We start from the raw sequence: 24,805 nt of genomic DNA, 5'->3' as shown, positions 1-24,805 counted from the left end.
GTTTAATGTGGTTCCTCCACCTGAGTGAGTATGATTTTACACCACTTTAAGCAATATTCCAGCAATATCACTACGAGGAACACCAGAAATGGGTTTCACACATTGTACACATGAGGGGAATCGAACCCGGGTCTTCAGTGTGATGAGCAAACACTTTAACCACAAGGCTACCCCACTACCCTCCTCCCCCTGAAAATTTACATGCAATATTCAATTATTTCTACATCTTGTGTCATGGACAACCTCAATACCAGCAACAAGACATAAGTTTATTACAGCAAAAACAATAATAATATGGTCTTGAATACATCAAATAACACTGACTGGTCTTTGCAGCAGACAAAGACGGAGGAAACAATGGAGATCATAGTTAAATAACATGGAATATACAGAGTATGGGAATTGGACAGAGGCGCCAAGCTGGTTGCCATGGGAACTAAAGACCTGACACTGCCATCTGAAACCAGAAAGTTTTCTATTACATCAAGATTTGTGTTTGTAAACTATGCAGAGAAACGGTTGTCTACAACCTGATGTTACATAATGCTAACCCTGAAAGTGTTCCATGAAACAGACAGTGATTTCTCACATTATTCACCAGCATGTTTGGGGTAAATGTCAAACTGTGAACCTACGAGACAGCAAAGATAAAGGTACTTTCTGATGGCTGTCATTGTTTTTCTTCCATTAAAAGGGGAGTGCACATTCCAAAATACAGGTGATTAACCCTCTTAATGCATATCCGAAAAATACAGGTGATTAACCCTCTTAATGCACATCCCAAAATACAGGTGATTAACCCTCTTAATGCACATCCCAAAATACAGGTGATTAACCCTCTTAATGCATATCCCAAAATACAGGTGATTAACCCTCTTAATGCATATCCCAAAATACAGGTGATTAACCCTATAATGCACATCCCAAAATACAGGTGATTAACCCTCTTAATGCACATCCCAAAATACAGGTGATTAACCCTCTTGATGCACATCCCAAAATACAGGTGATTAACCCTCATAATGTAGGTCCTAAAAAAAAGGTGATTAACCCTCTTTAGACAGGCCCTAAAATACAGGTGATTAACCCTCTTAAGGTAGGTCCTAAAATACAGACCGCCTCCGTGGTCTAGAGGAAGAGCGTCAGCCCGGAGAGCGGAAGGTCCGGGGTTCGATCCCCGGCCGCGTCATACCAAAAGACTTTAAAAGATGGTACTTGTTGTTACCCTGTCTGGCGCTCGGCATTAAGGGGCTAAAACAAGGACTGGTCGGCTCGGAGTCTGTATACTGAGTCTGAGTGGGGTATTCATGTTAAACTGCGGCATGGTATCTCAGTGGGCTAGCACTATAAATCGGCATCAGTCCGGACTAGTACAAGCAGCCACACAAACACACACAAGTACATGCACGTCGCTATATAAGTGCAATAATCTTGGACGCGACATTAAACCCAATTCCACCAACACCTAAAATACAGGTGATGAACCCTCTTAATGCAGATCCCAAAATACAGGTGATTAACCCTCTTAATGCACATCCCAAAATACAGGTAATTAACCCTCTTAATGCAGGTTCTAAAATACAGGTGATTAACCCTCCTAAGGCAGGTCCTAAAATACAGGTGATAAACCTTCATTAATGCAGGTCCTAAAATGCAGCTGAATAACCCTCCTAATGCAGGTCCTAAAATACAGGTGATTAACCTTCTTAATGCAGGTCCTAAAATACAGGTGATTAACCCTCTTAAGGCAGGCCCTAAAATACAAGTGATTAACCCTCTTAAGGCAGGTCCTAAAATACAAGTGATTAACCCTCTTAAGGCAGGTCCTTAACTACAGGTGATTAACCCTCTTAAGGCAGGTCCTAAAATACAGGTGTTTAACCCTCTTCATTTCAGTCCCATCTCAAGAAAGTTGTCATCCATGGAAAGATACAGTTCAATTTTACCAAACACAGGGTACACCACTCTTCAGCTTGATTGAAAGCACCCGGATATCCACAAGTTCATAGAAGTGAATGACACACACACCTTGCGTACAGATACACATGCATTGGGAGAACTCAATTCTTTGAAAACAGCACGCGTAAACACCCAATGAAGCTTTTTCAACATGCGTACAATGGGGCTCATTTCCGAAACACAGTTACCAGCTGATTTACTTTCCGAGTCAAGGCAATATTTAGAACTGTTATACTCATCTGAAACATTATTTCACTTTTTTTTAAATCTCAAAATGTTTTCTCATTTTGGGAAAAACCCAACAAACCCAATAGATGAGTGAAAAAAATATTGGTTACCCAATGAAAAATGTAATAACCCAATTAAAATAGAAACCTTCAAGTAAAAACTCAATTTCTCAAAAAGTTATCTGGAGCTCTGACATCCCAAAAAAGAAAAATTCCTGAAAGTCACAAGTTCATCAAATGAATGGTGTTGATACAAAGTTTCACGAAGATTATTGAATGGTTTATGACTGATAATGAAAACAAGGTAAAGCACAAATTTCAGTTAAATACCAGTAAGAAGAGTTTTCCTACAAGCTGGATGATATGACAATATATATCGCTGACTTTATGTATAGATGACGTATGAGTATGTAATATTTTGTGCTTACAGCCTACCACTATAGTGATAATCATCAGACCTGCTAATTACAATGTACAACATTTCTCACCAGGCCTGATTACAGGCACGCCTACTTCGATACCTAATCAGGATACCTGGGATAAACCTGCACTGAATTAACGACTAATCATGCTAATTGTGGCAACAGATAACACCTTACGTGATTAGTAGGGCTGGGATGCTACACCAACTGTGCGATCCGATACGAATCACGATACCTAGCTCACTATCCGATACGTATTGCGATACTTGCATGTGAACTTATCTGTGGTGCGTAAGCCATATTTTTCCTAGACAGGATTTCCAAATATCTGCACTCTAATGATAACAGTTGGCAGTGTCAGGTATGGTGCAATGGATGAAAATATTTATGTTTTCACTGCTCATTTTCACTAGTAATTAGTGGTTGGTTAGTGTTAACACTTATTCAAGAAAACATTTAAGGTAAGAATAGATAATTTTACTTAGTGTCACTGTGATTGATACTAATATTGAGAACTAAAAAGTCACGATCCACCAATGCATGGGTGGATCACTCATGAGTAGTAGGATATTCTGTTATATTTTGAAGTCTACCCACAATGCCTTGCTACCCTACTACCGAGATACATCTATTGCAGTGAAGTCCCTCATGACAGAGAAATGTAGCTTTTTTTCAACTGTGCCATGGGGCATTTGTTAAGATGTTTAGGTATGCCCTTGGGAATTTGGCTGTGTCAAGAATAAAATACTTTTCATCGATCTTCGAACACGGTGAGTGTGATTTCCCCACGAGTTAGATACAACAGTAATAAGTGGTTTCCCTTCTCCCTGTCTCTGAGATTGATAATACACTTTAATGTTTGTGAATTCATGTTTGTTTTCTGAATCATGCAGTGCATTGAGTGAGTTCACATTATTATCATCTCCCATGGGTTGGTTCTGTTGAATTGTTACACCACAGTCGATATCTCTGGTAACATTTCTTAAACATGCCTTGTAAGCCTAGCCAATAATAGTTAATGCCTCAACACCAAACTCTGAACATGATGCCAAACCTAAGTTGAAACTGATGGACTCCAACAGGAGCACACTGTATTGAGCAAAGTGACCTCTGTGACCTCGTTAACCTGAAATGTGGTGTCTCTGTCACTTAATTACTGGCCAGCAGAACCGAGTTTATTAAATATATTCCTGAAACCACTTGAACATCTTGAAATAACTTGAACAAATTTGAACAATCTTGAACCAATTTAAACCAACTTGAAACAGCCTTAAACAACTAGAAACAACCTTGAACAACTTGAAACTACCTTGAACAACTTAAGTGAGTGAGTGAGTGAGTGAGTGAGTGGGGTTTTACGCCGCTTTTAGCAATATTCCAGCAATATCACAGCGGGGGACACCAGAAATGGGCTTCACACATTGTACCCATGTCGGGAATCGAACCGGGTCTTCGGCGTGACGAGCAAACGCTTTAACCACTAGGCTACCCGACCGCCCCTTGAACAACTTGAACCAATTTAAACCAACTTGAAACAACCTTAAACAACTTGAAACAACATTGAACCATCTTGAACAAATTTGAAACAACTTGAAATGAACTTGAACAACTTGAAACGATTTGAAACCAACTTGAACCACAGCAATTGCTGACGTCCCTAGTCACTGGGTGGGGATCACAACGTTCCGCCTTATCAGTCATGAAAAGATCACACAGGTAGAACCAGACACTCCTCAAGTCACCTGTCAGGTGCACGCTTGTAGAAACATGTTTGTGAACAATAAACTGATATCTGTTTTGGTATCTCCCTACACAAAACTATTCATCCACGAACAAACAAGTGCCTAATCTGTACCCTCACCTTGCCAAGCTCAGGTGTGAAACAGGACCACATAAACATCAACACACACATACACAACGTACACACACAGTCAGATATCTCCAAATCTCATCTCTAAATATTAGTTGTCCTCAAAGTATCATCAACTCAAAGAACAACAGCTGTAGGAAAATAGTACAGATGTCACTGATCCTGTCAAGCAATTATCACCTGCTACAGGTGTGTGTCCCAGAATCAATGTGATGTACTTTGTGTATGCCCCGAGGAGGGGCGTGTGTGTGTGTGTGTTAAGCCCTGGGGTGGGAGGGACATTATGCCCTGGGGTGGGGAAGGGAGGTGGGGAGGTGGGGGTTTGTTATGCCCTGGGCTGGGGAAGGGGGTGAGTTATGACTTAGGTCGGGATGGTCCGAGAGGTTAATAAGGAGCTGTTCAACACTTATTGTTTAAACAAGTTCTCTTAACTGATTGTAGAAACATTACCCTTGATAAACCAAGACTGGAACGATTTAAATCAGCAGGGACTTCCTGGCTTGAACATACAGCCTGTTGTTATCCTGAAGATTGTTATATCATTATTGCAGGTACTTATTCCTCGTTAAACCCTCAATCTGAAAGCTCTCATTACGGTGGAGGGGTAGGTAGGGGTCTGAGGTTATTATAGAGGGGGGAGGGGGGAAGAGAGACAGAGGTCAGTGTTCAGACTGCCAATGCATAAGAGAGTGTACCCATGTTGGTAATTATTGATCCCCGGAATTTGGCAAGACAAGCAAACACTTTGACAACTTGGCCTCCACTTTAACACTTTAAGACAACATGTATTTCAGCTGCATGCATTTCAGGCTATTTAGCGGATTTGGTCAATGTGAATAGGACTTTCCTGCACCAACTTCCTAATGTCAGAATAATTCATTAATTCATAATGAATCAGTGAATGATCTATTTATTCTCAGAAATTAAAATATATCACATATGACATTATAAACAACAAATCAAATTACAAGAATCCTGTAAAATGATAGTATTTTTCCATTTCCACGACAAATAAATAATGTAAATCTTAGTCCTGAAATAATCATCAGATATTAGTAATTCAAAAAATGCTTTATTTATTTCCAGCCATGGAACGCCACTAAATTATTCACCCCTTTCATACCTTGAATACTACACATTAAATATGCATAAGATTCATATTTAAACCCACGGAACACAACTCATGGCATGTCATTCGGAATAACACAAACTGCCATACAATTGAAAACTGATAAATTAGCCGAATATTATCGCAACTCAAATGTTCTGTAACTTAAACGAATTAAAAATTTAAAGGCTCCCATTATATGACTAAAGACTTGAAAGGGTTAACATAAACACAGACAAAAACCAACCTGTCGTAATATCGGCAAAATGATCCTGATAAACAGCTGTTGCTTTGGCTACTGTGTAGAATCAATAAATACCTGGCTGCCTATATACACAGAGGGAGAGAGGGCCAGACAGGCAGTACGCTGCTTTATCACACAGTTATAACCTTGGTATAAAACGCTTAGTGCTCCTTACACTTGCTTCTGAATGATGGCCACATTTGACGTTGGGATAACTGAAATTTACTGGAATAAGCAGAAAGTCTGACAACACAAGCAGTTTTTCAACATTGCAAAAATGCTAAACCTGTTTCAAATTTACCAATTTTATAAAACTGTAGTCCTGCACCATGACCGTGGAATATATTTATTTTATGAAATAGAATAAATCTAGAAACGCATACAGAAGCAAGTCTAGCCAGCTCTAGCTAGCTCTATTCCACTGAAATCAGCATAGGGAATTTTTTTTTATTTTTAGAGTCAAGAAGGATATTGTGTAATATAAGATTTCAGAGTCTAATAAAACTGATGCATGTCCCATTTCTCAATCCTACAGAATACAAGGCAAGCTATGTCAACTAGGGCAGATGTTTCAATGTATTTTGTTATTTTATTCTCTATCAAACATGTTGACTGTAAACCACCTCGAACCACAATTAATTATAAAAACACATGTAACAGAATTTCCCCCAAATTTAAATAGTTGCAAATTCAAAGCCTTCAGTCCCTGCACATGGAAAAGACATTAAAAGAGGGAGCCTGTTTCACCTAGGGTCCCATGTCAAGTGAAATAAACACTGTAACTTTATCAGGCTGGGAAAAGCTCTTAGCTATCATCACAACCCACTTTCAACTCACATACAGCCACACTGGAAGTCAGGTAGCCATCCCACAATAAATTCATTAATATGTATCAGAAATAATCAGTAAAGTCAAAATTTTAAATTTACAAATCCAACATGTAAATATGAAAAGACGATAGGGTTCTGCTTGAAGAAAACACAACATCCTCATCTAACATCTAGTTCCCCAAACCCTAAACTTCATTCACTGCTGAAACAGAAAAAGTTTGTTTACATATGATGTACTCACCAAAGAGTTTTGTGTTGGTGCGAGTTCGGAGGTATGAGGGCCCCTTGTCCAGCAATCGACTTGGCTGTTTCCCCATCGTACACGACGTCACCAAGAGAGACATTTTCATTCTACAGAGTCAACCACAACTTATAATCCAGTTCAGCACAACTTGACATCTGACATTCTAGAAGAACCACAAGGCAATCCAACCACCTCGGCCAACCAGGAACACAGCTGTCTCTCGCTCTCTTTCCCTCTCTCTCTCTCTCCAGCCCATGTGACTATTAATAGCTCCCACAGGTGATCCATTCACAGGTCACATGACTGTTGTATAAACACTGAGCGATATGGGTGTTATTACTGGGGGTGATACATCTCCTTGGTGTCGACAGAGGGGGGAATTCCCTCCTTGCCCCAGGTGATGGTTCCATATCCGAACCTACAAGGAGATATTGACATGAGATATTGATAGGGTAAAGACTTGTGTGTCTTGATCTATAGTGACTCAGTGGTCAATGGAGAGATACTGTCCTCTCTATAACACACTGTCCTCTATATAACACACACTGACAAGCATGTTACGAAGACTCAAAGCATGCTCAGAAAATAGGAACATTAATGGTAGAAAAATGTATTCACAGAACTTAAACCTACCTAAAAAAAAATTGTTGCAAATTTCTGATACTGATACTTGATTTTATGGATTTTCACATGGCAAGTATGTTTTTTTGTCCTGACAGTCTTAACCGTGGTCATACAGAGTGGCTAGGATGCAGCTAGAGTTAGATTGAGGATGAATAAAGATAAAATGAGTAAAATAGTTGTATTTCAAGAAATGTATGATCTATTGCTGAAATATCCCTGAGTAAACAAATGAGGTAAATAATTGCTACTTGTATCCTTGGAAACATGCTGGACTCAATACAGTGACTACATTCTTAGATTGACCACTGGCTCCATGATGTTAGATGGACCACTGGCTCCATGATGTTAAATGGACCACTGGCTCCATAATGTTAAATGGACCACTGGCTCCATGACCAACACAGTGACTACTTGTTAGATGGACCACTGGCTCCATGATGTTAGATGGACCACTGGCTCCAAGATGTTAAATGGACCACTGGCTCCATAATGTTAAATGGACCACTGGCTCCATGACCAACACAGTGACTACTTGTGAGATGGACCACTGGCTCCATGATGTTTGATGGACCACTGGCTCCATGATGTTAAATGGACCACTGGCTCCATAATGTTAAATGGACCACTGGCTCCATGACCAACACAGTGACTACTTGTTAGATGGACCACTGGCTCCATGATGTTAAATGGACCAATGGCTCCATGACCAACACAGTGACTACTTGTTAGATGGACCACTGGCTCCATGACCAACACTGTAACTACTTGTTAGATGGACCACTGGCTCCATGACCAACACTGTAACTACTTGTTAGATGGACCACTGGCTCCATGACCAACACTGTAACTACTTGTTAGATGGACCACTGGCTCCATGACCAACACAATAACTACTTGTTAGATGGACCACTGGCACCATGACCAACACTGTAACTACTTGTTAGATGGACCACTGGCTCCATGACCAACACTGTAACTACTTGTTAGATGGACCACTGGCTCCATGACCAACACTGTAACTACTTGTTAGATGGACCACTGGCTAAATGTCAAAAAACATTAATAATGCAGGTCAGAATTCAACAAAACAAACAACCCTCACAGAAGCAAAATCAATTTGAGACAAAAGTGCTGTCAATCACTAGTCCCCAACAACACGCTGATATATCCTTGTGTGAAGAGCCAGCAGATAACTGATGCCTCGGCACCTCCGGCTGTTCTACTGAGGTGGGATCGTTAGTTCCAGGTAGCGGACCATGGCGGGACAGGTAGTGAGCCTACACAGGTAAAGGAGTGTGTCAGCTGATCTGTCCATATAGGCTTGGCCTTGGCCCCGTTCCACAAAGCGATCTTAGCGCTAAGACTGCCGTAAGTCTATGTTAAAGTATGGGAGTTACAATCGTCAATGGGCTACAATCGCTTTGTGGAAATGAGTCCTGGTGTAAACATCCACCACCCACTCAATACAACAAACATTTGCCCACTCAGTACTATCAAACATTCACCACCCACTCAATACAACAAACATTCACCCTCCACTTAATACTATCAAACATCCCCTACTCACTCAATGCTATCAAACATTCACCACCCACTTAATACTGTCAAACATCCACCACCCACTCAATACTGTCAAACATCCACCACCCACTTAATACTATCATATATACACCACCCACTCCATACAACAAACATCCTCCACCCACTCAATACAAAGTGTCATGTATCTTCTAACACTGTAGCAGAACCACCTGTCATGGCTGGTGACATGGAATCTGCATACTAGTTGGTTGGTTTGTTGTTTAACACGCACTCAGCAATACTCCAGCTATATGAAGGTGATCTGCAAATAATCAAGTCTGGACCAGACAATCCAGTGATTGATATCATGAGCATTGATCCACGCAATTGAGATCGATGACATGCATCAACCAAGTCACAAGTCTGACCACCCAATCCCTATTTGCGATACTAAGTAACCATCAAAGGTTAATGAACTCCAACCGGTATCACTTTGTTGTTTAACACTGCACTCAGCAATATTTCCACTATATGACGGCAGTCTGTAAATAATCGAGTCTGGACCAGACAATCCAGTGATTGATGTCATGAGCATCCACGTAATTGGGATACGGTGAGATGCATCAACCAAGTCAGCGAGTCTGGCCACCAGATCCTGTTAATCGCCTCTTATGACATGCATAGTCGCCTTTCACAGTAAGCAACATCCAGGTCAGGCTAACAATGCTACTGGTAAACATCAACTAAGTTTCAGTGATTTCAGTTTAAAATGTAATGCCAATGGTGATCTGTTGCAAAAACGGCCATCGGTACCCTTTGCTTGTCTCCCTGTAGGGATACCTGGGCTGAATAGGTCCCCAGTCCTCGATGTTTGTCTTTCCATGAGGATTCTAGGGCAGAATAGGTCCCCAGTACCCGATGCTTGTCTCCCCATGGGGATTCTAGGGCAGAATAGGTCCCCAGTACCCAATGCGTGTCTCCCCATGAGGATTCTAGGGCAGAATAGGTCCCCAGTACCCGATGCTTGTCTCCCCATGAGGATTCTAGGGCAGAATAGGTCCCCAGTATCCAATGCTTGTCTCTCCATGAGGATTCTAGGGCAGAATAGGTCCCCAGTACCTGATGCTTGTCTCCCCATGAGGATTCCTGGGCAGAATAGGTCCCCAGTACCCGATGCTTGTCTCCCCATGAGGATTCTAGGGCAGAATAGGTCCCCAGTACCCAATGCGTGTCTTCCCATGAGGATTCTAGGGCAGAATAGGTCCCCAGTACCTGATGCTTGTCTCTCAATGAGGATTCTAGGGCAGAACAGGTCCCCAGTACCTGATGCTTGTCTCTCCATGAGGATTCTAGGGCAGAATAGGTCCCCAGTACCTGATGCTTGTCTCCCCATGAGGATTCCTGGGCAGAATAGGTCCCCAGTACCCGATGCTTGTCTCCCCATGAGGATTCTAGAGCAGAATAGGTCCCAAGTACCCGATGCGTGTCTTCCCATGAGGATTCTAGGGCAGAATAGGTCCCCAGTACCCGATGCGTGTCTACCCATGAGGATTCTAGGGCAGAATAGGTCCCCAGTACCCAATGCTTGTCTCTCAATGAGGATTCTAGGGCAGAATAGGTCCCCAGTACCCAATGCTTGTCTCTCCAAGAGGTTTCTAGGGCAGAATAGGTCCCCAGTACCCAATGCTTGTCCTTCCATGAAGATTCTAGGGCAGAATAGGTCTCCAAGTACCCGATGCTTGTCTCTCTATGTGGATTCTAGGGCAGAATAGGTCCCCAGTACCCAATGCTTGTCTCCCCATGAGGATTCTAGGGCAGAATAGGTCCCCAGTACCCCATGCTTGTCTCTCCATGAGGATTCTAGGGCAGAATAGGTCCCCAGTGCCCAATGCGTGTCTCCCCATGAGGATTCTAGGGCAGAATAGGTCCCCAGGAAGGGTGGGGTGGGGCGGGGTGAGGTTGGCTTGGGGTGGGCTTGGGGTGGGTCGGGGAGGGGTGGAGTAGAGCGAATGCTCCCAGCCCCTGCTGATGTCTTGACATGTACCGGCAGCTGGCTTCACCCACACTGTTTGACATTTGTAGAAGGAAATGCTATGTTTTGCAAGGTAAAAATAATGTTCAGGGATGTTTGTAGGGTGACGCAGTGCCTGAGGCCTTTAATTCCAGAAACATATGATGCCTATCAAACACGTTCTTGCAGTCAAACTGGATACAGCTGCCAGAGAGCTACAGGAATAACCATGTGTAAATATCTGCAGATAATAGACTTTGTCAAACCACAGTTAGATGCTTCCGCACAAAAAGTGTAGACATCATTATGAACACTTTTTCAGTGAATAAATCACCATTTTGCTACTGCTCAGATGGCAACATTACATGCCCTACATATGAATCCTGTGGCTGATATAGCTGCTTACCTGGGACCCTCCGACACATGGACCCTCCAAAATATAGAACCCTCCGACACATTGACCTTCCAACACATGGATCCTTCGACACATGGACCCTCCAAAATATAGAGCTCTCCGACACATGGACCCTCTAAAATATAGAACCCTCCGACACATTGACCCCCTGACACATGGACCCCCTAAAATATAGAACCCTCTGACATATTGATCCTTCGACACATGGACCCTCCAAAATAAAGAACCCTCCAACACAAGGACCCTCCAAAATGAAGAACCCTCCGACACACAGGTGCTCCAACTAGGGCTGGGACGAGTCCAAATTAATTACCTGTGTACCCGAACCCCTATTACCCGACCCTACCCGGGTACCCACTGTCGGTCTCAAGAGTTGGTACAAAATGTTTAGTTGGGAACTGTTTTACTGAAGCCATGGAGAAGACTATTTAGATACACGTGTGAAACATGCTGATCATGCATGCACTGAAGTTGACTACTACACCAAATCAGAACCAGTTTGGACAGTGCGGTTTTCGTAGGTAGCCTTCAGTGTAGATCGAGAGATATCTGCAGGCTGTGATTGGAGGATATTCTGTAAGATTTTTATGTCTTTCAAATGTACATCCATCCAGTTATTAAAACTGACCATGTTTTTCTATATTTAGTACTGTCTCTTTCAACATGATGACTTATGCTGAATGTGACCACAGCTATTTTCAAGTAGGTGACATTTGGTGCGAAACTGGGGGTGGTGTGTTTAGCTTCCGGTACTCGGAAAAGGAGCTGACTAAGCTAGTCATTTTTATTTTTTTTATTGCTGCTCTAAGGCCAAACTGTGCACACACATACAGGTAATAGCTGTTGAATGCTTAGTTATTTTTAAAAAAATCATAACGTTACTATAGAAGTCTATGGGAAAACATTTGGTTGTGTGTAACCTCTATCATATTTCAAACATATAAAAGTCAGAACGGATGCATGCATAGTCAGAAAGAAATGCAAATATAAGTGACTTTTAGTGTAACCATGGAGTTTTATTGTCATTATCATTTAACGATATATATCACATGACCTGTGGGTACCCGGGTCCAACTCAGTACCCACCCGACCTGAGTACCCGGGTTACCTGTCCCAGCCCAAGCTCCGACAAAAAGACACTCTGGACACCTGGATGCTCTGATCCACAGATTACAGACAATCAGACACACATCACAGACACTGATCCACATTACAGACATCACACTGAATATTCCCTGCCTGGGAGACCCACAATTACATAACATCACACTGAATATTCCCTGCCTGGGAGACCCACAATTACAGACATCACACTGAATATTCCCTGCCTGGGAGACCCACAATACAGACATCACACTGAATATTCCCTGCCTGGGAGACCCACAATTACAGACATCACACTGAATATTCCCTGCCTGGGAGACCCACAATTACAGACATCACACTGAATATTCCCTGCCTGGGAGACCCACAATTACAGACATCACACTGAATATTCCCTGCCTGGGAGACCCACAATTACAGACATCACACTGAATATTCCCTGCCTGGGAGACCCACAATTACAGACATCACACTGAATATTCCCTGTCTGGGAGACCCACAATTACAGACATCACACTGAATATTCCCTGTCTGGGAGACCCACAATATAGACATCACACTAAATATTCCCTGCCTGGGAGACCCACAATTACAGACATCACACTGAATATTCCCTGCCTGGGAGACCCACAATTACAGACATCACACTGAATATTCCCTGTCTGGGAGACCCACAATTACAGACATCACACTGAATATTCCCTGCCCGGGAGACCCACAATATAGACATCACGCTGAATATTCCCTGCCTGGGAGACCCACAATTACAGACATCACACTGAATATTCCCTGCCTGGGAGACCCACAATTACAGACATCACACTGAATATTCCCTGCCTGGGAGACCCACAATACAGACATCACACTGAATATTCCCTGCCTGGGAGACCCACAATTATAGACATCACACTGAATATTCCCTGCCTGGGAGACCCACAATTACAGACATCACACTGAATATTCCCTGCCTGGGAGACCCACAATTACAGACATCACACTGAATATTCCCTGCCTGGGAGAACCACAATTACAGACATCACACTGAATATTCCCTGCCTGGGAGACCCACAATTACAGACATCACACTGAATATTCCCTGCCTGGGAGACCCACAGTTACAGACATCACACTGAATATTCCCTGCCTAGGAGACCCACAATACAGACATCACACTGAATATTCCCTGCCTGGGAGACCCACAATTATAGACATCACACTGAATATTCCCTGTCTGGGAGACCCACAATTACAGACATCACACTGAATATTCCCTGCCTGGGAGACCCACAGTTACAGACATCACACTGAATATTCCCTGCCTGGGAGATTCACAATTACAGACATCACACTGAATATTCCCTGCCTGGGAGACCCACAATTACAGACATCACACTGAATATTCCCTGCCTGGGAGACCCACAGTTACAGACATCACACTGAATATTCCCTGCCTGGGAGACCCACAGTTACAGACATCACACTGAATATTCCCTGCCTGGGAGACCCACAATTACACGTACGACACACCTTCATCACATATTACAGCAGGTACCACATATCACACTATTTTGATATACATAGTTTGATAAAATGAACATTCTATTTCTGACAAGACTTTTATCATAGGTCAACAAATTGAGATCCTGGTGACATGACAAAGATAGGGGGTTCAGAGTTATTTCTCTTGATCAGCGAAGAAAAAACACCAAAAAGGATGACAATCACTTTGACTTTATCTTTGTTTGTTTGTTGTTTAACACCATACTCAACAATATTCCAGCTATATGATGGCGGTCTGTAAATAATCGAGCCTGGACTGGACAATCCAGTGATTGACATTATTAATATCGATCCACACAATTGGGATACGATGACGTGCATCAACCAAGTCAGCAAGCTTGGCCACCCGATCCTATTAGTTGCCTCTTACGGCAAGCATGGGCTGCTGAAGACCTACTCTCTAAACAGATTTCGACTATATATAACATCTTTAGTGTCCTTTAGTGAAATTTAAAGTATTGGATGTAAACCTGGGTAATGTGCTTATTTCTTTGAGCAAACTTCCTCCCACGTCTCCTGAACAAGTGTGGAGAAGAGCATCGCAACGTCAGAATCAGACAGCACCCCATAAAATAACGATGGTTCTTTTCGACCTATTGATTACAATGACATCTTGTACGACAACCCCCAATCAATTTCTGAAGCTTTTAATGATTATTTCACTGAAAAGTCAACCTTGAAATTTCCTGAAAAAATTATTACTGATAGTATTGACACATTACCATATGACCCGTTAGGTCACATCAACGTTTCCACAGAAGAAGAATGCGATATTCTGCTTTCTGTTGACACGGACAAATCCAATGGGCCTGATGGCATAAGTAATAAAATCTTGAAACTGATAGCGATGGATATTGATAACCCCCTCCCTTGCCTGTTCAATGAACATCCATATTTCCCTCCATATGGAAAGAGGCCTCAGTAATTCTTATCACGAGAAAGGAAATAAAAATTTACCAGTTTTAGGCCGGTAGCTCTTACAAGCTGCTTGTCCAAAGTCTCGAAAAATGTGTATTCAAATATATTTATAATTACCTCAGAGATAATGGTGTTCTCACTAATGTACAGTCGGGATTTATGCCTGGTTACTCTACAGCAAATCAGTTAACTTATTTATATAATACTATCGCTAATGCTTTAGATATTGGAAAGGAGCTCAGGGACGTATTCATTGACATTAGTAAATAAATAAAATTTGGCATAAGGGTCTGTTATTTAAACTACAAAAATATGGAATTACTGGTAACATTCTCAAAAGGTTACACTCATTTCTTTTAAATAGAATACAACATACTGTTGTACAGGGTTCCTAACCTGATGCTAAAACAGTTAAAGCCGGTGTGCCCCCGGTATCTGTCTTAGGCCAGGGACTGTTCACTGTATATATCAATGACATTGTTGAAGGCACCAAAAGCAAAATCTGCTTTTTTGCAGACGAAAATTCACTTTATTTTTTAATAATAATCCAAAAGAAGCATCAGACTGCCTCAACACTTGGGATAATTGCACTGTTGAGCAAAGTAATAAGTTTGAGAAAGTGCACCTGGATGCATTAAGGACCATCTGTGGAGCTGTCCGGAGTAAAAATCATAAGTTATACATTGAAACCAAATTTAAATCACCGAGAGAAGAAAGATTTTAAAATTAACAATGTTTAATAAAATTATGCATAACTTGACACCAAATTACTTAAGACAACTTATTCCTGAAACAGTTTCAGAATCATCTTCTTTATCATCTAAGAAATCGAGATAGCTTGCAACATATCCACTGCAAGACAACATTTTATGCTAAGACCTTACTTCCTGGTACTCTTAGACTATGGAAGTTACTACCAGAGAGAGAGAATCAAGAGAATTTTTATTGTACTGAACACCTTTGTAGGGCAGGGTACAGACTATCTACATATGAACATGTTTATAATTATAGATATGACAGGTATATATATATGATGTACATTGTGTATAGAGGCATTACATGTTATTTCATTTACATCATATAGACATTTACACTTAGTTAAATCGAATATAATAGAATTTTCTCATGGCCTCAGCTTGAACATGTGGTATAAAGTCCGGGCAACAAGACTTGACCATTCTTTTGGTGGATTCATAAAGTGTTTTAAGAAGTTGGTTTTATCGGTCTGGGAAGGGTCTGGGAAGGGCCAGATGAAACTAGAAATTGCTCAATGCTTTCAGGCTTAAAGAGCCTGACCACACGATCCCGTTAGTCGCTTCGTACAACAAGCATAGTCACCTTTAACACATTGGTTGCTGAAGACCTATTCTAACCTGGATCAAGCTAATCATGTTATCCAGAGAGGCATTCAAATAAGCTCACAAAGTTTGTTTGCCGATCCGGCCATGTATGTTCTCATAGAATAAATATGTTTAAACAAGAGAACATTCTTCACAATCATATTCATAGAAATGTCTTGCATAACCATGATAACACCTAGACAATTCATAATAATAACTTTGAAGCACTTCCTCAATAAATGTTCTTGCACCTGTTCCGAAATATCGCATTGAAAGAATAAAGAAGTTGAGTGTGTGAGTGAGTAAAATCTAATTTAGCTATTTTTCCAAACCTATATATATCGTGAAATCCATAGTACTCATTGTTTTGGATAAGCATATGTAGATTGAATTTTGGGGATAATGGTTTATGTCAGTTGGCAGACGACAAATTGATAAAAACATTTCATATTAAGTATAATGAATAAAATAATTCAGTACACTATCAGAGATAACAAAAAATGTAATTTGTATACCTGAAGCTTGATCATATGGCACATGCTGTTTTAAACAATGGCAGTAACTGGTACAGATAGTCAATGGAAAAGCTCTATTTCCACTGTTTAGCATTTGATTCCCTCTCGTCGTGTCATAACAGACATCTGCTCAAATTTTTTTCAACAAACAGAAATCAGTGTATTTACTCATAGTTTCACAAAAAACAGTCAGTTGTATACAGGGAATGTCAAAGAGAAAAACACGAATAAAATGGCATTAACTGGTCGCTAGCCAGCATACAATTAAAATATGCATTGTTAAGAAAATAGAAGGTGAGAATGTATCTCTAAATTTGGACTTGCCAGCTGAGGTAGTCTTGATATTAATAGTTATAATAAAAGTGAGTACAGGTCGCAGCGGACCCGTGAAGATCCCGGGTAGAATAGGTCTTCAGCAACCCATTCTTGCCGTAAAAGGCGACTATGCTTATCTAAGAGGCGACTAACAGGGTTGGGTGGTCAGGTTCGCTGTCTTGGTTGATGCATGTCATCATATCCCAATATCATGATGTCAATCACTGGTTTGTCTGGTTCAAACTTGATTATTTACAGACCACCGTCATATAGTTGGAATATTGCTGACTGCGGTGTTAAACAAGAAACAAACAAAGCTACGGCACATACAGAAATAGAATAAAAAATATTTAAATATCATAAAGGGTTTTACAAGGTTTATAATCGCCAATAAAGGCATCAATCAATGTGACAGTATGTACGATGTATAGTGATGTTTGCAAATTGTAATGTCTCTCCGCTAAAACACCGGTTTTTTAACGGAAACAATCCACCCGTATTTGTTCGCCAAAACACACCAGCCGTGTGTCTGGATACACCATTCTCAGTCAGAGGTCGCTACAAGTGCTGCCCACACATGGCGCTTATCTTACGTGTGTCACAAACATATATAAACTTACATTCAACTTCCTCTGATGTGTGGCTCCGATCACCTGTCAACACCGTGCAAGACGCTGTTGTTTTTTCAGCGCGCACCTGTAGCCGGAAATAACCTGTGTCAGGAACAGTAACTCTCGTCACTTTGTTTTTATTTACATGCATTGTGACGTAGGTTTAAAACGAGGAAAACATCGCCTCAGTGGTAGTGATATGATCGCTTTGAAAATTCATTTACCTCAGGAATGATCTAATGACGTGTCCTGTATAGTTGGGGTTTTTTATGCGCAAGGGGTGGGTGGTGTTAACGGTTAAGAACGTGCTTCATGATTGATACAGAGAATCTCACTCGAGTGCATTTTGATATCAAATATATCTACACGAGTTTATAAAAGTGGATTTTTTCCACTTTTTTTCAACGAGTGTTGATATATTTGATATCAAAAGACACGGGGGTGAGATATATTTATCATCCTACATTATTCTTCCAACTTTTTCAGTGTGTAGACAGTAATACGCGGTGTCTTAACCCTCTGGATGCCGAGTTTTTTTTCTGACGCACATTTTCCTAAGATCGGAAAAGTGAAGGTTGTGCGAGAATTGCGCTCACGCGGCACTGTATCTACCTCTGGCTATAAAATTACGCAGAGGTGGAGAATATTAAATTCCCTATTTAATTGTGTAAAGTTAACTGCAAGTATTAAACCGGTTTAAAAAATATACACTTCTAAGTGTTGCCCGAGAATTTTTTCTGCCTTGAAAAACAGTAAATTTCTCCGCTTTTTATCGTACACCCATAAAAGTACTGTGCGACGATTTTTTTTATTTACAAACTTTACGGAATCTGTGAGCGAACAAATTACTGCCTAATATCTGAACGACATAACTATATACCAAATGGAGTTATATGCGTATGTATAACGACAAACATGCAATGCCAAAAATAGCTTGCCGTAAATGACGAAAACTGATTTTTCTCTATGACGTCAAAAGGCGACAGAGAGGTTACACACGTACAAAGAAAAGTGGGCATAACTCCGCTAAGCTTAGCACTAGTTTATTGTAACTCAGGTCACTTGGTGAGAATTAGCTGTGGGTAAGGATAATATATTTTCGTGGTGTTTTGTTCACGAGGAACCAAACTATTCCAACACAAATATCGATAAAGAAACTGTATACGTTTAGTTGTAAAAAAAACCCATAAGAAATGATGAAATCTTGCTTCATAAAAAAGAGGTAATAGAGAAATGGATGGGCCTATATAACCTATAACTTAGTCCTTAGATTCCGACATTCTCCTGAATGTGTAAGTGTAATTTGACTAATGTTGCGCCATTATTAATGGAGCACTAGCCTTATCATCAAATGTAATGAAATACCCTAAAAAATAACACTGTTCTATTTGACGTCATGGCTGGTTTTATGTCTTTCATAACGTCGGAGAAAGATGTCTCTGGTATTTTGATTAATATATATCTCCCCTAATTTTCGTTCATGATATGGAAAATCTCGATGTGTAAAACGGAATTGGACGCTTTTTCGGCACAACATAAAATGACTGCTTTCAACAATAAAATAATGTCTTGAATATGTAAACAATTAGCTAGTTTATCATGTGTCTTAATTGGACAAGGCACGCACCTGTTTGGCATCAATTTACGTAATGAAATACCCAAAAGAATATTTCAAAACAACCAAATTATATTCAATATTGGACAAATATTGTTATCATTTCTCTACATCTCGTCTCAGAATTACACACTAAAAGATGCGAAGAAAGCTCTATTGGCATAGAATTGTCAGGATAATCGTATACGGTTGAACCAACAACTAGGTAGGGTACTTGGTTTTTATTTTTATACATTTTACAATTCCTGGAGAAATAAAGTGAACAGTTTAATATCCTGTGATCACAATATTAAAAAAAGAATGAACCCATTGATTATATAATGCAAAACGAGAGGAATAATTCGTAAATTGTTTGTGGCTAACACGCACCTGGAGAATCGTTAGATATCACGGCTCTGTGTATCAAACGACAAAAAAAACACAAAAAAACCCAAACAAAACAATTCCAAGACAAAGACAATTCTTTCAGAAATGTGTGCATATCTTTTTACGAAACATATTATCCATTTTGTTGAAGTAATATAGATCTATTCAGTTTTAGTTATAAAATAAAATGAAACAGCTATTCAAAGACATTGGTTATATGAACTTATGATATTGACTATTACACATCCCAAGAAATACGTACATGCTGCAGTTACCTTTACGCTTCATCTTGTAACACTTGTCCAAAGGAAAGAAATATCGTATTCGACACTAAAAAGCTATCAATTGTTATGTAAACAATGTTCAAACAAACAGGAGATTATCAAAGGTTCGTTCATACATGTTGTGGCTTATATTTGCGTATGATATCATTTTGAACATTGACAAATATCCAAAGGGAAATTAATTGTGTGACAAAATGTATAAAACATATGCAAAATCTACATCATAACTGAAACTGTAAACAGCATGATACAATACTCTCATTCAAGGACCTTCACCTCAAAGAAATTACCAAATATGTACAACAATGTTGACGTATGACATCACTACCTGTGACCGACTTTTACAAAATGGCGTGTTCACTGTCAATAGTACGCGGGATTTTACGAGGGGACTTTCGTTGATTCAGGGATTGCATATACATAAATGTGACATGTAAGTAATCAGAAACATTCTGACAATCTATGTACTGTTATTTGTTGTTATAATTTTCATTGAAAAGAACCGAAATAGGCAGAAATTCCGATAAATACCGTTGTCGTTGTGCGTGATTTTGCGTCAGTCATGGCGTCACACATGACGGTAACTTTGACTATTTCTGTTGAAAATATCAAATCATTGCAATGTATCTATTATAAATACCCTAATTTTTCCTACTATTCTCTTCCCGTGCATATTCTGAAAATGTTGAGCCAATGTTTTGAAAGATTAGACGAATGGATAGCTCTAAATTGGAGAAAATGCTACACTGTGTAAAATCTGTATTTTGCTTTGTTTACATTTCAAACAAGTGCAGTTTTTCGAGCACAGCGTTCGTTTTCACACCTAACATATTTTGCTTGATTTCATCCAGCCACTTTGTATTGGTGACAAAGACCATTGTTCATATGATTCTAAAATGTATGAGGAATTCAAGGATGTGTGTATGGCAGATAAGTTTGAAATATACGCGATGTTACAGGCGTCTCATAACCGGTGTACCTGAAACGTGATTTTGTAAACACTATCCAACATGGCGGAAAGTTCACTTCGGCGTTCGTGTTTGCGTATTTTCCAAAACATTCGAAACGATTCTCGGGTTATCGGAGACGTTTTGGAATGATCATTGGTGATTTCTTAAAAGACAGATACCCGTGATCACTAATATGCTATTTTTGAAATTCATTTCAACGAGTAAATATCCTAAATTTAGATTTCTAAACATGCTGTAAATAACGCCGTGTGTGGTGATTTAGTAATGTGTAAAAAATGGCGACATTTACGATGTACCTTATTTTCAGAGGTCATTTTCAGCAATTTTGCTTGGTCTAAAATGCCAGTGGATGATATCACAGAACAGGGAATTTCCTACCTTATTCAAAACTGTGAAGTGTATTTGTGTGGGTGATGTATTTTGAATTTTATTCGACTTCAAAGTGAGGGTTGTAGAGGAAGGACATATATGTCCCTCTGGCATCCAGGGGGTTAAGTGTAAAAATGGACTGCTGACAGCCCCAGTGGCAGAGCCATTAGTGATGTCATTTGATTGTGACGTCATGGTAACAATGACGTCACGATGGTCTTCAAAATATTATGATGCAATTTCATTGCCGCGATATCTACAATGTCGCTATCGCTTGATGTCACCCAAGCGATATATCCTGTGGGGGCCAGTTTTGGATGATAAAAGTGTGTTACTACATTCATGCATTGAAATAATTGTTTCAGGGTCTCTCTACTGTACTGCATTGTCGACGTAATACAATACCACAGTCCACTGCATACAAACCTCCTCGTGTTGTGACGTCATATTAGTAATGACATAACAGTGCATCATTGTTTACGTCATAGTGACCTTGTAACAGTTTCTCGACATGGTATGTCAACTAATTATTAGTGCACAACTCATATAGGATTTATACTAAAGAGAGTTACTTGTGTCGAACAATATTTCATTCTGAGCCGTATTTAACAGAATTTTAAGCCATGTCACATTCAACAGTACACCAGCTGACGACGTATATAACGTGCTCGACAACGTTGGAACCCTCTATTATGACAAAGCCAAGAGATCATATTGATAGTGAGTCTGGCAGCACAGCCACGAGACCCGTGAAGATCAGACTTAGAAGTGGTCTTCAGCAACCCATGCTTGCAGTAAAAGGCGACTAACGGGATCGGGTGGTGAGACTCGCTGACTTTATTGATGCATGTCATCGTATCCCAATTGCGCGGATCGATGCTGCATGATGTCAATCGCCTCATTGTCTGATCCAGACTCGATTATTTACAGACCGCCGCCGTATAGCTGGAATATTGCTGAGTGCAGCGTAAACAACACACAAATAAACACAGCCACGACATTGAACGCCTTTGCAGTCGTTGATTATTGACGTTAGTACGATCTGAAGGAAGTAGTGAACGAAACGCACGTAAAATGTTTAGCTGATTGCTATCACAAGAAGTACGTATTGGCAACCAACACAAGCTTGGCAGCAGCAAATTCATTATTTGTTCTTTGGAGTTTCCTCATCATATTCGGAAAAATAAGTAAATATTTGTTAGCAATTTCTGAAAACGAACAAGATAGGAGATCGGCCTCTGAAACAAGCGCGGTCGCAAATCAGTGTTGGATGTAACTGTCGACTACCTCGAGGTGACAACGGGGCGGTCGGGTAGCCTTGTGGTTAAAGCGTTCGCTCGTCACGCCGAAGACCCGGATTCGATTCCCGACATGGGTACAATGTGTGAAGCCCATTTCTGGTGTCCCCCGCCGTGATATTGCTGGCATATTGCTAAAAGCGGCGTAAAACCATACTACCTCACCTACTCGAGGTCACTACAAGGCATCTGAATATGGTAGGAATCGGTTACCAGTGGAAACTATGACGTCCCCCGGTCGGATTCCTGATTCCTGCTATGTGTCATTGTGCGGGGCAGGTCTCTGTGGCCTTACCGTCAGTCGCTGGTTTGTCAGATCAAGGCGCGATAACACTTTGTGAGCCGCCCTGATTTATCAGTTAGATCTCTGACTGCAGGCCTATGTCATATGACTGCCATCGACGATAGACCTCCGTGATATATCAGGAGTGGTTCTTGCTGTCGACCACTGGTTCGCCTGTGATATAGCTGGAATATTGCTGACTATAGGTCTGTGTGATATAGCTGGAATATTGCTGACTACAGGTCGATGTGATATAGCTGGAATATTGCTGACCACAGGTCGGTGTGATATAGCTGGAATATTGCTGACAACAGGTCGGTGTGATATAGCTGGAATATTGCTGACTACAGGTCGGTGTGATATAGCAGGGATAATGCAGACCACAGGTCGGTGTGATATAGCTGGAATATTGCTGACTACAGGTCGGTGTGATATAACTGGAATATTGCTGACCACAGATCGGTGTGAAATAGCTGGAATATTGCTGACCACAGGTCGGTGTGATATAGCTGGAATATTGCTGTCTTTAGGTCGGTGTGATATAGCTGGAATATTGCTAACTGCTGCGAAGAACATCATCCCTGTTGTGCGAGGATAGATGCAAAGACAGTAACCAGATGTTGTAATCTGAATGAAGAATGACAAATGTTGTCTTTCGTCATGCGGATGACTAATGACGAATGACACGCTAACTTCTGGCTGCCGCCAGAATGTGAAACAATGAATGTCAAACAATGATCTAAGCGACACAACGTTGACTATATCCTAGTTACAGGAGGATATACGTAAATTATTAAATTCTTTCAAGAATTAAGCAGTGTTTCATGTAGATACATAAAGGTTATCAAACATTGTATTTAGCTAGCATTGGCTGCTTGTCGGTCCAGTTGTAAAATGCACCTCAATTCGCTATGTAGTGTTGTGTCCTTTGGGCGAGCCAGAAACCCAATATTCGTGGGTTCGAATCCAGGTTCGCCTTGATTATATTTCTTGGTTTGGCATCACCCTGCCCGTTTTCTTGGTAAACGTCTAAGACCTGCATTATTTTCGATAGTCCCCACTGTGCTGACACGCCGTGATATAGCTGGAATACTGTTCAAAGTGACCTAAAACCCAAACTCACTGACTCGGATGGGACGGTTGTGCCCTGCACACAATGACGAAATATAATTCAGCAATGTTCATGTTTTTAATAAATATGTACATCATTACGCCTTCAAGTTGGTACTCTAGGGAAATGTCTCAAACAAATGTCTTAGCACAGAGACTATAGAATGTTCTAGTGCCGCGTGTTGAAAGTTTCTGTTGATTAATTTAGTTACAGGCGCTGACATGTTTCCCACATCACACATTATTACCCGCTCCCGTTGGATATCTCGAGACATGTTTATATCCAGGTCATGGTCATTAATTCTCAACACGACATTCACTTCACGTCCGGATTCGAAACCTCCTTCATCTCACTACCGGATTCGACACACCGAGCATCACACTTAAAGCGTTCGACACCCCGGTCTTCTCGTTTCCGGGTTCGACACCCCGTCATCTCACTTCCGGGTTCGACAAACCCGTCATCTCTCTTCCGTGTTCGACACCACAGCCATCTCACTTTCGGGTTCGACACCTTAGCCATCTCACTTACGGGTTCGACAACCCCGTCATCTCACTTCCGTGTTCGACAACCCCGTCATCTCACGTCCGTGTTCGACACCAGAGGCCTCACTTCCGGGTTCGATACCCCGTTCACCTCACTTCCGGGATCGATACCCCGGTCAACTCAC

At 40.9% G+C, this 24,805-nt stretch overlaps 1 protein-coding gene across 1 annotated transcript in view; it reads right to left on the bottom strand.

Annotated features, from left to right (window-relative positions):
- LOC139479242 (protein FAM110B-like) overlaps nucleotides 1-17,929 on the bottom strand; it is a 58,124-nt gene extending 40,195 nt beyond the window's left edge. The window contains exons 1-2 of the mRNA XM_071262100.1: nucleotides 17,848-17,929; nucleotides 6,902-7,322 (exon numbers count right to left, since the gene is read on the bottom strand). Coding sequence (XP_071118201.1) covers nucleotides 6,902-7,010 — 109 coding nt within the window. The 5' untranslated portion in view covers nucleotides 7,011-7,322; nucleotides 17,848-17,929. The remainder of the gene's footprint in view (nucleotides 1-6,901; nucleotides 7,323-17,847) is intronic.
- Between the last annotated feature and the right edge of the window lie 6,876 nt (nucleotides 17,930-24,805).

This window comes from Haliotis cracherodii, unplaced genomic scaffold (genome assembly GCF_022045235.1).
Source record: "Haliotis cracherodii isolate W230 unplaced genomic scaffold, xgHalCrac1.p SCAF_4, whole genome shotgun sequence".
Classification (NCBI taxonomy): domain Eukaryota; kingdom Metazoa; phylum Mollusca; class Gastropoda; order Lepetellida; family Haliotidae; genus Haliotis; species Haliotis cracherodii.
Note: the sequence above shows the minus strand (reverse complement) of the source record. Positions and strands in the feature narration are given on the sequence as shown.